At 39.6% G+C, this 16,918-nt stretch overlaps 2 protein-coding genes across 2 annotated transcripts in view; both read right to left on the reverse strand.

Moving 5' to 3' along the window:
* The window catches only part of MYO18B (myosin XVIIIB), a 465,598-nt gene that overhangs the window by 242,534 nt on the left and 206,146 nt on the right, over positions 1-16,918 (reverse strand). The gene's annotated exons all lie outside the window — the stretch shown is intronic.
* On the reverse strand, positions 687-14,555 carry SRRD (SRR1 domain containing). Its single transcript, XM_067473587.1, has 7 exons — positions 14,364-14,555; positions 7,440-7,480; positions 6,164-6,345; positions 2,683-2,781; positions 1,665-1,822; positions 1,531-1,576; positions 687-970 (listed from the first exon to the last, which is right to left on the reverse strand). Exons 1-7 carry the CDS (start codon positions 14,477-14,479, stop codon positions 731-733), a joined length of 882 nt encoding a protein of 293 aa, XP_067329688.1. The 5' UTR covers positions 14,480-14,555; the 3' UTR covers positions 687-730.

Consider the following 16,918-nt stretch of genomic DNA (forward strand, 5'->3'; position numbering starts at 1 on the left):
TTTATCACTCACTTATTTCTTAAGCGTGTCATCTGATTTGTGATATAATGAGCCTGGTTTTCAACAAATAATAGATATATTTTGGGACTGGATTTAGTCTCATTTCTCACTCGTTTGTTCCTGAAACGTGGTAAATAATAAATAATGATTTATTTATTTTATTAAAAAATGTATCGATAATTGTTATGTGATAGGATAGTTATTATTACTAATATATATAATAATTTTTTAAAAATAATATTAATATAGAATGATAGCAATAATATAAGGAGCCCCCGGTGGCGCAGTGGGTTAAAGCCCTGTGCTGGCAGGACTAAAGACCAACAGGTCGCAGGTTCGAATCCGGGGAGAGGCGGGTGAGCTCCCTCTACCAGCTGCAGCTCCTCATACGGGGACATGAGAGAAGCCTCCCACAAGGATGATAAAAACATCAAATCATCCAGGCGTCCCCTGGGCAACGTCCTTGCAGACGGCCAATTCTCTCACACCAGGAGTCACTCTTGACAAGACAAAAAAAAAAGCAATAATATATGATAATATAATATGTAATAAAAATATAGAATAATATATCAACAAAGATAACAAGGATTGAGACATTTAACTTCAGGTAAGAACTAAATAATGCATAATAATAATAATAATAATAATAATAATAATAATAATAATAATGGAATTACGCCTTCTCATTTATTCAACACATTTATTAATACAAAAATCATATTTGCCTTTTTCACAATTTTTTTTCATTTCCCTCAAAGTCCATGCAAATCTCTTTTTTCTGATTCTTCCGGATGATCTCTAGTTGCCCCTCCTCGTTTTCCTCATAAACGGGTTCTTCTGGAAGCTTCCAGATTTCTCCAGAAAGTTCTTCTAGCTTCGACAATGGGAAGCAATGAATGGAAGTGTCGTTGAATATGTCCATATATTGAGGATGGGATGGAAATGGGGTCTCATCCGTCGCCAGTAAGATCTACAAAAATATTTTTGCAATATTTGTCAGAGTAGATTTACAATATTTTTCCAATATATTTTGGTGTATTTTTTCAGAATATTTTTGCATTATTTTTCCAGAATATTTTCGTTTTTTCCCCTGAAGATTTTTGCAATATTTTTTTCAGGATATATTTGCAATACTTTTGCAATTTTTTCCCCAAATGTCTTTTTCAAAATATTTCTGCAATATTGTTTTCGGAATATTTTTACAGTATATTTTGGAATTTATTTCAGAATACCTTTTGTATATTTTTGCAAAAATAATAAATAAAAATATGTAATGATAATAATACTGCAAGAATATTTATGGAACATTATTAGAATATCTTTACACTATTTTTCAGAATATTTTTGCAAAAAATATTTTTGCAATACTTTTTTCAAATATTTTGGCAATATATTTTTTGCAATATTTTTCAAAATTTTCTTGCAGTATTTATTTGATTTTTTTGCAATATCTTTAGAATATTTTGTAATATTTATTGCATTTTTTCAATAATAATAAACAAAATAACTAAAAATTCACCGACATATTACCTTTGCAATGTAAGTATATTCTTTGTGGAATATTTTGGATGGCATCCTAGAAGACAAGAGAAACGGAATTAACTGAACAACAAAAATATTAGTAATAAATCCCTCTGACCCCTAAAACAGGAAGACCCGCCCACCTGTCTTGGATGCGCCGGAAGCTGTTCCCAAGGACGGCCATCTTGGAAAGTGTTTTCGGGGCCCAGTTGCTCCAGAGCAGGTTGTTGTACAGGGCTTTCCCACAATGCACCATGAAGAACAGTGTCCGCACACCTGAAACGACACTGTGCTTCCCTTCCTGCAGAGGAGCAAGAAGAAGAAACATTATTATTGTGAAAATATTCTGTAAATATTGCAAAAAAAATTGCAAAAATATTCAGGAAATATATCGTCGAAGGCTTTCATGGTCGGAATCACTGGGTTGTAGGTTTCTCAGGTTGTATGGCCATGTTCTAGAAGCATTCTCTCCTGATGTTTTGTCTGTATCTGTGGTAAGCATCCTCAGAAGTTGTAAGGCAACCTCTGAGAATGCTTGCCACGGATACAGGCAAAACGTCAGGAGAGAATGCTTCTAGAACATGGCCATACAACCTGAAAAACCTACAACAACCCATTCAGGAAATAGTTGCAAAAATATTTGGGAAAATATAGCAAAAAGAGGCATTATAATAATTTTATGTATTTATTTATTTATTATTGCACAAAATATCCAACAAATACTGCAAAAATATATTTAAAATATTCCAACATATTCTGAAACATATTATTTTTATATTTTACATACTATTTTAACACCCCATAAATATTCCACAAATATTGCAAAAAATATTCCAAAACTATTTCAGAAACATTGCACAAATATTCTGAAAACATAAAAAAACTTACAAAAATATTCCTCAACGAGGAATTACTATTATGTATTATTTTTATTTATTATTGCAACAAAAAATCCAATAAATATTGCAAAATTGTTCTGAAAGAATATTCCATAAATTACGGAAATATTTCAAAAAGAGCTCTTGTTGTCATCATATAGTAGTATTATTTATTATTGCAAAACTATCCAAGAAATAAATCTTTTGAAAGAGTATTTTGAAGATATTGCAAAATATTACCAAATAGAGGTAGTAGTACCATTATTTATTTATTTATTATTACCTCATTTTCTGTAATGACTTGGAGCCCGAGGCGATGAAGGACCTCGATTTCGAATTCAGAAAAAACGGGATCGAAGACAAAGCAACAATTGCGAGGAATCTTGAAATAAGGAAAACAGATGGAGAAGATATATATATATTTATCTATACACATAATAAAAGTGGAAATCTGTATGTATGTGTGTGTGGCTGAGGTGTTCCTTTCTCCATTGATATGGAATTTGCATGGCCCCACCCACTGACTCTCCCATAATCCTTTGGGAGGAGAATGGACAATGGATGATGGGACTTGCAGTACCTTCACTCACTTCCACGGACCACTGTGACCCCCACAAATGACAGATCTGGACCAAACCTGGCACACAGACCCCTCATGACCAACAGAACATACTGGAAGGGGTCTGGGAGGGGAACCGACCCACCCGCGTGGGAGTTATAGTTCACTCTGCATCCAGAGAGCCTTGTGAAGTTTGGTCCAAGGACAAACAAGGATCAAACTTGGCAAACAGAACCTCCATGACCAACAGAACACACTGGATGGGTTGGGGGAACTGATCTATCCACGTGGGAGTTGTAGTTCACTATGCATTTGGAGAGTATTCTGAACCCTACCAAAGACTGTGTATACAGGCAGGGTTTGGGGGCGATTGACCTTGGCATATGGGAGTTGTAGTTCTCCTGCACCCACTGAACGCAGCCGACTTTGGATATAGAATAAACTTGGAGCACAGATAAACAAACAAGACATCGCCGTGTAAGTACTGCAAAATTATTTTGAAAAAATGTTCTTAAAATGTTGAAAAATCTTCTAAAGTGTTTCAAAAACTGCAAAAACATGCTAAAATATTGCAAAAAAAATCTAAAAATGTTGCAAAATTGCAAAACTAATATTTATTTGTCGTGTCAGGACAACCAGTCAAACTACATTTCTAACAGAACCAAGTAAACAAACAGACGAAATACAAAATTTGTGAGTTTGGTAGTTGATTAAATGTCCTTTGACCAGTATCTGGCCACTTGGAGTGCTTCTGGTGTTGCTGCAAGAAGGTCCTCCATGGTGCATGTGGCATGGCTCAGGTTGCATTGCAGCAGGTGGTCAGTGGTTTGCTCTTCTCCACACTCGCATGTCAAGGATTCCACTTTGTGGCCCCATTTCTGAAGGTTGGCTCTGCATCTTGTGGTGCCAGAGCGCAGTCTGTTCAGCGCCTTCCAAGTCGCCCAGTCCTCTGTGTGCCCAGGGGGAACTCTCATTTGCTATCAGCCATTGGTTGAGGTTCTGGGTTTGAGCCTGCCACTTTTGGATTCTCGCTTGCTGAGGTGTTCCAGCGAGTGTCTCTGTAGATCAATGTTTCTAAACGTGGGGGTCGGGACCCCCGTGGGGGTCGCGAGGGGGTGTCAGAGGCGTCACCAAAGACCATCAGAAAACATAGTATTTTCTGTTGGTCATGGGGGTTCTGTGTGGAAATTTGGTCCAATTCTATCGGTGGGGTTCAGAATGCTATTTCATTGTGGGTGAACTATAAATCACAACTCCCAAATGGCAAGGTCTATTTTCTCCAAACTCTACCAGTGTTCACATTTGGGCACATTGAGTATTTGTGCCAAGTTTGATCCAGATCCATCATTGCTTGAGTCCACAGTGTTCTCTGGATGTAGGTGAACTACAACTCCAAAAAACTCAAGGTCAATGTCTACCAGACCTTCCCAGTATTTTCTCTTGGTCATGGGAATTTTGTGTGCCTAGTTTGATTCAATTCCATCATTGGAGTTCAGAAGACTCTTTGATTTTAGGTGAACTATAAATCCCAGCATCTCCAGCATTACCAAATGACAAAATCAATCACCCCCAACGTCACCATTATTCAAATTTGGGCGTATTGGGTATTTGTGCCAAATTTGGTCTAGTGACTGAAAATACATCCTGCATATCAGATATTTAGATTACCTTTCATAACAGTAGCAAAATTGTGTGAAGTTGCAACGAAAATAACATTATGGTTGGGGGTCACCACAACATGAGGGTCGCAGCATTAGAAAGGTTGAGAACCACTGCTGTAGATCTTAGAAAACTATTTCTAGATTTAAGTCGCTGATGTGCTGGCTGATACCCAAACAGAAGATGGGCTGGAGATGTCACTGCCTTGGTCCTTTCACTATTGGCTGCTACTTCCCGGCGGATGTCCGGTGGTGCAATACCGGCTAAGCAGTGTGATAATGCAGCATGTCTCATTAAGAGCCACATCCACTGTTTTAGTGTGGTGAGATGTGTTCCACACTGGGCATGCATACTCAGCAGCAGAGTAGCACAGCGCAAGGGCAGATGTCTTCGCTGTGTCTGGTTGTGATCCCCAGGTTGTGCCAGTCAGCTTTCGTATGATATTGTTTCTAGCGCCCACTTTTTGCTTGATGTTCAGGCAGTGCTTCTTGTAGGTCAGAGCACGGTCCAGAGTGACTCCCAGGTATTTGGGTGTGCTGCAATGCTCCAGTGGGATTCCTTCCCAGGTGATCTTCAGAGCTCAGGATGCTTGTCTGTTCTTAAGGTGAAAGGCGCATGTCTGTGTTTTAGATGGATTAGGGATCAGCTGGTTTTCCCTGTAATAGGCAGTAAGAGCACCTAGAGCTTCGGAGAGCTTCTGTTCAACCATCTCAAAGCTCCCTGCTTGAGCGGTAATGGCATGATCATCAGCATAGATGAAACTCTCTGTCCCTTCTGGCAGTGGCTGGTCATTTGTGTAGATGTTGAACATGGATGGAGCAAGCACGCTCCCTTGAGGCAGGCCGTTCTTCTGTTTCCGCCATCTGCTTCTCTGGCCCTGGGACTCAACAAAAAAGCTCCTGTTTTGTAGCAGGTTTCCTATGAGGCGGGTGAGGTGGTAGTCCTTTGTGATATGATACATTTTTCTCAGGAGGAGGCGGTGGTTCACAGTATCATAGGCATCACAGTATCATAGTATTATAGAAGAAGCAAAACTAATACTCTAATTTGCAAAAAGAGCCCCCGGTGGCGCAGTGGGTTAAAGCACTGAGCTGCTGAGCTTGTTGACTGAAAGGTTGCAGGTTCGATTCTGGGGAGCGGCGTGAGCTTCCGCTGTCAGCCCTAGCTTCTCCCAACCTAGCAGTTCGAAAACATGCAAATGTGAGTAGATCAATAGGTACCGCTCCGACGGGAAGGTAACGGCGCTCCATGCAGTCATGCCAGCCACATGACCTTGGAGGTGTCTACGGACAACGCTGGTTCTTCGGCTTAGACACCCCAGAGTCAGACATGACTGGACTTAATGTCAGGGGACTACCTTTACCTTTAATTTGCAAAACCATTCTAACAAGATTGCAAAAATATTTTGAAAATATTCTAAAATGTTTCAAAAACTGCAAAAAAAATCTTAAAATATTGCAAAAATTGCAAAACTAATACTCCGATAACATTGCAAAATATTCTAAAAATATCGCAAATATATTCTGAGAAATATTCTGAGCAATACCTGGAGTGTTTGCAAGAGCAGGAGAAGGAAGGCCATTTGTGTTTTTGCAATGGAACAAGAAGAGAAGCTTCCGATCCCATAAGAAACGCATTGGAAAGGCTCCGAAAGGCTCAGCTTTTCCAATGAAAGAATGCCTTCTTCTTCCTCCATAAGGGACTTTTGCAGGGATTGCAAGATGATGCCTATGAAAAGGAAGGAAAGGTAAATTTATTATTTATCATTATTTTGATTTTATTTATTTATTTATTTATTTACTGTATTTGTATACCGCCTTTCTCAGCCAATCGACGACGCAAGGCGGTATATTTAATAATATTTATTATTGTTGTTATTTATTGTTGCAAAAATATTCCAGAAATAATATTTTTAAATATCATGGAAATATTGTGAAAATATTCTAAAAATATTCCATTAAATATTTTGAAAAAAATATTCCATAAATATACTTGAAAACATAAGATAAATATGCTTAAAATATTGCAAAAGTATTCTGGAAAAAAATCTTAAAATATTCTGAAAAATATTCTAAAATATTGCAAAACATTAGAAAAATAAGAAAACAATCTACAAATATTCCATAAATATACTTTAAAATATAATAAATATTACAAAAATATTCCAGAAATAATAATTTTAAATATCATGGAAATATTGTGAAAATATTCTAAAAATATTCCATTAAATCTTTTGAAAAAATATTCCATAAATATACTTTAAAACGTAAGATAAATATTCTTAAAATATTGCAAAAGTATTCTGGAAAAATTCTTAAAATCTTCTGAAAAAATATTCTAAAAGATTGCAAAACATTAGAAAAATAAGGAAACAATCTACAAATATTTCATACATATACTTTAAAATATAAGAAATATTCTGAAAATATTACAAAAATACTCCAGAAATATTCTAAAAGTCTGCCCAAAAATATATTCTAAAGATATTGCAAAATATTCCATAAACATTCTAAAACCATTACGAAAGTATTCTGAGAAAAATATTCAACAAATATTTCATGAATATTCTTTTTAAAATTCCAAAAATATTGTTAAAACATTCTACAGTATTCCAGAAATATTCTGAAAAAGAAAATACTGTAAAAATGCTGCAGAACTATGCAACAAATATTTTTTGGTGGGGGAGGGGGATCCCATAAATATTCTAAAATATTAATAAAGTATTCTAAACATGTTGCAAAATATTCTAGAAATATTCGTTCAATATCCTAACGTCATCATCATTATTATTACTATTTCATTATTATGATTACAGGCCTTACTTTGGCTTAAATCCCAGAAGCCTGAGCTTTGCAATTCGAAGCTGCAAGAAAGAAAGAAAAAAAGGAGGAATTCAATAGGATATTATTATTAATAATAATATGGGATAGTTGTAGCATTTGATTATTTTATACATTTCAAATTATATTTTTATTTATTTATTTTCATTTATTATTTTCTTCTATTTATTTTATATTTAATTGTATTTCTTTGTTATTTATATTATATTATATTTATATTATTTTCACTTACTTTATTATATTATTTGTTATATTTTATTATGTTATTATTTTGCATTATATTATTTAATTTGTAGTATTTTATTATTATTTATAAAAATAACTAACTTAACCCTTTCCTACCCATTTCTATGGCATATATCAAACAGGAATTGATCAGCAACTGAACAAGAGCTTTGGGAAGAATTCACCATGATTTAGAGGAGTTGTAGTTCACCTATATCCAGCGAGCACAGCGAACCCCACCAACAATGGATCTGGACGAAACTTGCCACAGATGATAGGATTTGCAGTAATAATAATAATAATAATAATTTTACTGGGTTGTTGTAGGTTTTTCCGAGCTATATGGCCATGTTCTGGAGGCAATTTTTCTCCTGACGTTTCGCCTGCATCTATGACAAGCATCCTCAGAGGTAGTGAGGTCTGTTGGAAGTAGGAAAAATGGGTTTATATATCTGTGGAATGACCAGGGTAATGTTTCAGCTGATCACCTTGATTTGCATTCATTGAAATCCACAAGCATGTGGACAATTTCAATAGAAAGGAGGAAACCATGAAGATGAACAAAATCTGGCTACCAGTATTAAAAAACTCAAAAATTACAACAGCAAAACAACAGAGAGTAAACAATCAGGCACATCAATTCACTCCCAACAAGAGATTCCCCCCAGGCGCTTCCAGGCCACTGAATGCAAATCAAGGTGATCAGCTGAAACATTACCTTGGTCATTCCACAGATATATAAACCCATTTTTCCTACTTCCAACAGACCTCACTACCTCTGAGGATGGGGGAGCTTTGAGATGGTAGAACAGAAGCTCTCCGAAGCTCTAGGTGCTCTTACTGCCTACTACAGGGAAAACCATCTGATCCCTAATCCATCTAAAACACAGACATGCGCCTTTCACCTTAAGAACAGACAAGCATCCCGAGCTCTGAGGATTACCTGGGAAGGAATTCCACTGGAGCATTGCAGCGCACCCAAATACCTGGGAGTCACTTTGGACCGTGCTCTGACCTACAAGAAGCACTGCCTGAACATCAAACAAAAAGTGGGCGCTAGAAACAACATCATACGAAAGCTGACTGGCACAACCTGGGGATCACAACCAGACACAGTGAAGACATCTGCCCTTGCGCTATGCTACTCTGCTGCTGAGTATGCATGCCCAGTGTGGAACACATCTCATCACACTAAAACAGTGGATGTGGCTCTTAATGAGACATGCCGCATTATCACGGGGTGTCTGCGACCCACACCACTGGAGAAATTACACTGCTTAGCCGGTATTGCACCACCTGACATCCGCCGGGAAGTAGCAGCCAATAGTGAAAGGACCAAGGCAGAGACATCTCCAGCTCATCCCCTGTTTGGGTATCAGCCAGCACGTCAACGACTTAAATCAAGACATAGTTTTCTTAGAACTACAGAGACACTCGCTGGAACACCCCAGCAAGCGAGAGTCCAAAAGTGGCAGGCCCAAACCCAGCACCTCAATTCATGGGTGATACCAGATGAGAGAGTCCCCCCTGGGCACTCAGAAGACTGGGCGACTTGGAAGGCGCTGAACAGATTGCGCTCTGGCACCACGAGATGCAGAGCCAATCTTAAGAAATGGGGCTACAGGGTGGAATCCTCGGCATGCGAGTGCGGAGAAGAACAAACCACTGACCACCTGCTGCGATGCACCCTGAGCCCTGCCACATGCACGATGGAGGACCTTCTTGCGGCAACCCCAGAGGCACTCCAAGTGGCCAGATACTGGTCAAAGGACATTTAACCAAATACCAAATTTACAAAATCTGTGTGGTTTTTTTTTTCTTTCTTTTTTTTTCTTTTTCTTTTTAATCTCTGTGTTTGTTTTGCTCTGTTGGAATTGTAATACAATGGTTGCTGATGACACGATAAATAAACCTCTGAGGATGCTTGCCATAGATGCAGGCAAAACGTCAGGAGAGAATGCCTCTAGACCATGGCCATATAGCCCGGAAAAACCTACAACAACCCAGTGATCCCGGCCATGAAAGCCTTCGACAATACAATAATTATTTTATTTTACTACTTTATATATTATATTTTATTGTGATGTGTTTTTTCGTTGCCTTGTATTTTATTTTGTTGTATCTGTATTTTCGGCCTTGGCCTCACATTAGCCGCCCCGAGTCCCCTTTGGGGAGATGGTGGCGGGGTATAAATAAAGTTTATTATTCGGTTGTTGTAGGTTTTTCAGGCTATATGGATATGTTCTAGAAGCGTTATCTCCTGACGTTTCGCCTGCATCTATAGCAAGCTTCCTCAGAGGTTGTGAGGCCTGATTATTATTAATATTATTATTATTATTATTATTATTATTATTATTATTATCATCATCATCATCCTTTAATCTCAGGATCGGGTAACTCTGGTACATTTGGGGTCCAATTTTCTGTCTTTTGAAGTCTCTGGGGGCGACACAGACAGTCATCAATGCAAAAGAATAATGGCAACTCCAGTGGTTAGGGGTGGTGGTTGTTGTTTCATAGAATCACAGAGTTGGAAGAGACCTCATGGGCCATCCAGTCCAACCCCCTGCCAAGAAACAGGAATATTGCATTCAAAGCACCCCTGACAGATGGCCATCCAGCCTCTGTTTAAAGGCTTCCAAAGAAGGAGCCTCCACCACACTCCGGGGCAGAGAGTTCCACTGCTGAACGGCTCTCACAGTCAGGAAGTTCTTCCTAATGTTCAGATGGAATCTCCTTTCTTGTAGTTTGAAGCCATTGCTACGCGTCCTAGTCTCCAAGGAAGCAGAACACAAGCTTGCTCCCTCCTCCCTGTGGCTTCCTCTCACATATTTATACATGGCTATCATATCTCCTCTCAGCCTTCTCTTCTTCAGGCTAAATATGCCCAGTTCCCTAAGCCGCTCCTCATAGGGCTTGTTCTCCAGGCCCTTGATCATTTGAGTCGTCCTCCTCTGGACACATTCCAGCTTGTCAATATCTCTCTTGAATTGTGGTGCCCAGAATTGGACACAATATTCCAGGTCTAACCAAAGTGGAATAAAGGGGTAGCATTACTTCCCTAGATGCTCCGATTCATGCAGGCCAAAATCCCATTGGCTTTTTTTGCCGCCACATCACATTGTTGGCTCATGTTTAACTTGTTGTCCACGAGGACTCCAAGATCTTTTTCACACGTACTGCTCTCAAGCCAGGCATCGTCCCCCATTCTGTAGGGCAGCAGGGAAAGGTGAGCAAGGAACATTACAGCAACTTTTATAGTAACTGGGAAATGCCAGTTACAGAGCTATGCCACAGAGATATGCCATAACTCTATGTCCAAGCTGCTTTGTTATTTCAATATTAGGGAGCCATGGGGATATAGTGGGTTAAACCCTTGTACTGGCTAAACTGTTGACCTGAAAACCAGAAGTCTGAATCTGCGAGATGTGGTGAGCTCCTGTCTATCAGCCCCAGCTTCCCATGTGGTGACATGAGAGAAGTTTTAATTGTGCAAAAGCTCCCCTGGCCACTGCCATAGAAATTATATTTCTATGAGTTGTTGCAGGTTTTTTCAGGCTGTATGGCCATGTTCTAGATCAGGGGTCCTCAAACCTTTTTAACAGAGGGCCAGGTCACAGTCCCTCAAACTGTTGGAGGGCCGGATTATAATTTGGAAAAAAAAAACATGAACGAATTCCTATGCATACTGCACATCTATTATTTGTAGTGTAAAAACACTTAAAAACAATACAATAATTAAAATGAAGAACAATTTTAACAACAATAAACTTATTAGCATTTCAATGGGAAGTGTGGGCCTGGTTTTGGCTGATGAGATAGGATTGTTGTTGTATGCTTTCAAGTCATTTCAGACTTAGGTTGACCCTGACCGAGAGCTGGGTAAAGGACCTTGGAGGGCCGTATCTGGCCCCCGGGCCTTATTTTGAGGACCCCTGATGTAAGCCATAACAAACTAGGGGTAATCTACAAGGCCCATTCTCTCCCTATAAGAACAATGGGACTTAGAGGAGAAGACAAACATTTCAGAAGTACTCGTTAAAGGAACTCTCCTTTGGAGGACAATATGGTCATTCAGATAGACATAAATGACTTTATATAGATGGGACAACCACCAATAAGGATGATAGGATTTAGTGAAGGACCTCCTAGAACAAAGGTCCACCCATAAGGGACAACTTGGTCCTTTGGACCATCTAGACTCAAGACCTTTAGGATTCCAAAATACATTCAAAATGGTATGGCCCCATTATCTCCGTATGATGGGATTTAGTGCAGAACCTTCTAGAAGTACGCAAAACATGGGTCCGTCCATAATTTGGTCAACACATTGGTCAGTGGGTTCATCCTGTTGGTCAGTCCCATCTATGGTTGACCAATGGACTCAACCATTGAGTGTTGAGTCAATGCATCAGTCAATGGATCCATTCCATTGCTCAGTCTCATCTATGGTTGATTTATGGACTCAACCGTCCAGTATTGGATCAATGCATCAGTCAATGGATCCATCCTATTGCTCAGTCTCATCTATGGTTGACTTATGGACTCAACCGTCCAGTATTGGATCAATGCATTAGTCAATGGGTTCTTCCTGTTGGTCAGTCCCATCTATGGTTGACCAATGGACTCAACCATTGAGTGTTGGGTCTACTCATTGGTCAGTGGGTTCATCCCATTGGTCAGTCTCATCTATGGTTGACTTATGGCCTCAACCGTCCAGTATTGAATCAATGCATTGTTCAATGGGTCCTTCCTGTTGGTCAGTCCCATCTATGGTTGACCAATGGACTCAACCATTGAGTGTTGAGTCAATGCATCAGTCAATGGATCCATCCCATTTGTCAGTCTCATCTATGGTTGACTTATGGACTCAACTGTCCAGTATTGGATCAATGCATTGGTCAATGGGTCCTTCCTGTTGGTCAGTCCCATCTATGATTAACCAATGAACTCAACCATTGAGTGTTGGGTCTACTCATTGGTCAGTGGGTTCATCCTGTTGGTCAGTCCCATCTATGGTTGACCAATGGACTCAACCATTGAGTGTTGAGTCAATGCATCAGTCAATGGATCCATCCCATTGCTCAGTCTGATCTATGGTTGACTTATGGACTCAACTGTCCAGTATTGGATCAATGCATTGGTCAATGGGTCCTTCCTGTTGGTCAGTCCCATCTATGGTTGACCAATGGACTCAGCCATTGAGTGTTGGGTCTACTCATTGGTCAGTGAGTTTATCCTGTTGGTCAGTCCCATCTATGGTTGACCAATGGACTCAACCATTGAGTGTTGAGTCAATGCATCAGTCAATGGATCCATCCCATTGCTCAGTCTCATCTATGGTTGACTTATGGACTCAACCGTCCAGTATTGGATCAATGCATTGGTCAATGGGTTCTTCCTGTTGGTCAGTCCCATGTATGGTTGACCAATGGACTCAGCCATTGAGTGTTGGGTCTACTCATTGGTCAGTGGGTTCATCCTGTTGGTCAGTCCCATCTATGGTTGACCAATGGACTCAACCATTGAGTGTTGAGTCAATACATCAGTCAATGGATCCATCCCATTGCTCAGTCTGATCTATGGTTGACTTATGGACTCAACTGTCCAGTATTGGATCAATGCATTGGTCAATGGGTCCTTCCTGTTGGTCAGTCCCATCTATGGTTGACCAATGGACTCAGCCATTGAGTGTTGGGTCTACTCATTGGTCAGTGGGTTCATCCTGTTGGTCAGTCCCATCTATGGTTGACCAATGGACTCAACCATTGAGTGTTGAGTCAATGCATCAGTCAATGGATCCATCCCATTGCTTAGTCTGATCTATGGTTGACTTATGGACTCAACTGTCCAGTATTGGATCAATGCATTGGTCAATGGGTCCTTCCTGTTGGTCAGTCCCATCTATGGTTGACCAATGGACTCAGCCATTGAGTGTTGGGTCTACTCATTGGTCAGTGAGTTTATCCTGTTGGTCAGTCCCATCTATGGTTGACCAATGGACTCAACCATTGAGTGTTGAGTCAATGCATCAGTCAATGGATCCATCCCATTGCTCAGTCTCATCTATGGTTGACTTATGGACTCAACCGTCCAGTATTGGATCAATGCATTGGTCAATGGGTTCTTCCTGTTGGTCAGTCCCATCTATGGTTGATCAATGGATTCAACCATTGAGTGTTGATTCAATGGATTGGGTCTGTGACTCAGCACCATTGAGTCTGTGGGCCAAACTATTAAATATGAGGACCCCTGTTCTGGAGGCATTCTCTCCTGACGTTTCGCCTGCATCTATGTTAGACACCCTCAGAGATTGTAAGGTCTGTATTTTATTTGTCTTTTTTTATCATTTTGTATTTTATTTTATTTTATTAGAACATTATTTGTATTTCAATGATCTTATTATTTTATCTGTATTATATTACATTATTTTGTTTGTATTTTTATTATTTTATTTCTCGCATTATTATTATTATTAATGTTTTCATTATATCATTTTACTTTCGTTTTTATTTTGGGCCATATTGTTTTATTTCTATTTCCGATTTAATTGTATTCCTGTGTCTTTTATTTGCATTTTGTATTTTATTTTAATTTTTGCATTATTATTTTATTGTTTTAAATGGAATTATATTATTATATTATTTTCTTTGTATTCTAGTATGGCGCCCCGCTTCCTGCCTGATTTCCTGCAGGCGCCGCTCCAACGTTTCCGCCGGGTTTCCGCCCTCTTTCTCCCGCTTCCGGTTTCTCTTCCGTCGCTTTTCCGCCCGCTGCCAGCCCGACTCGGCCTCCATTGAAGGGATGTTGCAAAAAAGATTGTCCCTCCGCGGAAGCCGTAGGCAAAATGCCCGGAATGGACATAGAGAATGGACATAGAGAACAAGCAAGAAAGAAGAACAACACTTCCGGTCGTCGCGCCACCACTTCCCACCTCCATTAGAGTGACAAAAAGGAAAGGTGTCCAATGGGAATAGGAAGAAGGAGAGGGAGAAGATAAGATAATAATAATAATAATAATAATAATAATTATTATTATTATTATTATTATTATTATTATGTGAAATATTTATAATAATGAATTGTTGAAGGCTTTCATGGCTGGAATCACTAGGTTCTTGTGGGTTTTTTCAGGCTATATGGCCATGTTCTAGAGGCATTCTCTCCTGACGTTTCGCCTGCATCTATGGCAAGCATCCTCAGAGGTAGTGAGGTCTGTTGGAACTGGGGGAAAGGGTTTATATATCTGTGGATTGACCAGGGTGGGACAAAGGACTCTTGTCTGCTGGAGCTAGGTGTGAATGTTTCAGCCGACCACCTTGATTATCATACAATGGGCTGACTGTGCCTGGAGGAAACTCTTCTTGAAAGGTGATTAGATGTCCCTGCCTGTTTCCTCTCTGCTGTTTTTGCTGTTGCAATTTTAGAGTTTTTTAATACTGGTAGCCAGATTTTGTTCATTTTCATGGTTTCCTCCTTTCTGTTGAAATTGTCCACATGCTTGTGGATTTCAATGGCTTCTCTGTAGTCTGACATGGTGGTTGTGAGAGTGGTCCAGCATTTTTGTGTTCTCAAATAAAATGCTGTGTCCAGGCTGGTTCATCAGGTGCTCTGCTATGGCTGGCTCCTCTGGTTGGAGTAGTCTGCAGTGCCTTTCATGTTCCTTGATTCGTGTTTGGGCGCTGCTGCATTTGGTGGTCCCTATGTAGACTTGTCCACAGCTGCATGGTTCACCTCTGCAGGAGTCTACCGTGTACCACGAAATCAGAAGACGCTTACTTTTTGGGAGGAGAGCAATGTCCAGTCTCGATAAAATCGTAAAGAGTAGAGACATCAGACTGGCAACAAAGATCCGCCTAGTCAAAGCCATGGTATTCCCTGTAGTAACCTACGGATGTGAGAGCTGGACCTTAGGGAAGGCTGAGCGAAGGAAGATCGATGCTTTTGAGCTGTGGTGCTGGAGGAAAGTGCTGAGAGTGCCTTGGACTGCGAGAAAATCCAACCAGTCCATCCTCCAGGAAATAAAGCCCGACTGCTCATTGGAGGGAAGGATACTAGAGACAAAGTTGAAGTACTTTGGCCACATCATGAGGAGACAGGAAAGCCTAGAGAAGACAATTATGCTGGGGAAAGTGGAAGGCAAAAGGAAGAGGGATGCCGACCAAGGGCAAGATGGATGGATGGCATCCTTGAAGTGACTGGACTGACCTTGAAGGAGCTGGAGGTGGTGACGGCCGACAGGGAGCTCTGGCGTGGGCTGGTCCATGAGGTCACGAAGAGTTGGAGACGACTGAACGAATGAACAACAACATAATAATGAAAAATAATAACATAAGAAATAAAAGTAAAATATAAAAATTATAAAAATATGACTAAACTATCATAATATATAACAAGAAAAATACTAATGTAATATAATAATAATCAAATATAATTATAAGACTAAAATATAATAATAACCTTGAAGGAGCTGGGGGTGGTGACGGCCAACAGGGAGCTCTGGCGTGGGCTGGTCCTTGAGGTCACGAAGAGTCGGAGACGACTGAAAGAATGAACAACAACAGTAATAAAACTTAATAATCAAATATAATTATAGGACTAAAATATAATCATAATATAATCATAAATTATAAAATAAAATACTGAAGAAAAGGAAAATAAACATGTAATATAAGGTAAAGGTAAAGGTAGTCCCCTTACATTAAGTCCAGTCATGTCTGACTCTGGGGTGTGGTGCTCATCTCCATTTCTAAGCCGAAGAGCCAGCGTTGTCCATAGACACCTCCAAGGTCATGTGGCTGGCATGACCGCTTGGAGTGCCTTCCCGCCGGAGCGGTACCTATGGATCTACTCACATTTGCATGTTTTTGAACTGCTAGGTTGGCAGAAGCTAGGTCACATTTGCATGTTTTCGAATTGCTAGGTTGGCAGAAGCTAGGGCTGACAGCGGAAGCTCACACCGCTCCCCGGAATCGAACCTGCGACCTTTTGATCAACAAGCTCAGCAGCTCAGTGCTTTAACCCACTGCGCCACCGGGGGCTCCAAACATGTAATATAGCTAATAATATATAATAATAATAATTTTTTAAATTAAATTATTATTATTTTATTTTTATATTACTAGTAATATATTTATACTACCAATATAAAATATAATAATTATAATATAAGAATAAAATACTAAACTGAAATAATAATTTTAATACAATATATATGTCATAATGCAATAATGATT

The sequence above is a fragment of the Anolis sagrei genome, chromosome X, assembly GCF_037176765.1.
Source record: "Anolis sagrei isolate rAnoSag1 chromosome X, rAnoSag1.mat, whole genome shotgun sequence".
NCBI classification, from domain to species: Eukaryota; Metazoa; Chordata; class Lepidosauria; order Squamata; family Dactyloidae; genus Anolis; species Anolis sagrei.

Excerpts from the sequence above, each read along its gene's own strand:
- SRRD (XM_067473587.1), bottom strand. The coding sequence starts at position 14,479 with ATGGAGGCCGAGTCGGGCTGGCAGCGGGCGGAAAAGCGACGGAAGAGA. Across the intron at positions 1,823-2,682 it reads AAGTCATTACAGAAAATGAG|GAAGGGAAGCACAGTGTCGT; the intron begins GTAATAATAAAT and ends GCTCCTCTGCAG. Across the intron at positions 971-1,530 it reads AATATACTTACATTGCAAAG|ATCTTACTGGCGACGGATGA; the intron begins GTAATATGTCGG and ends ATATTTTTGTAG.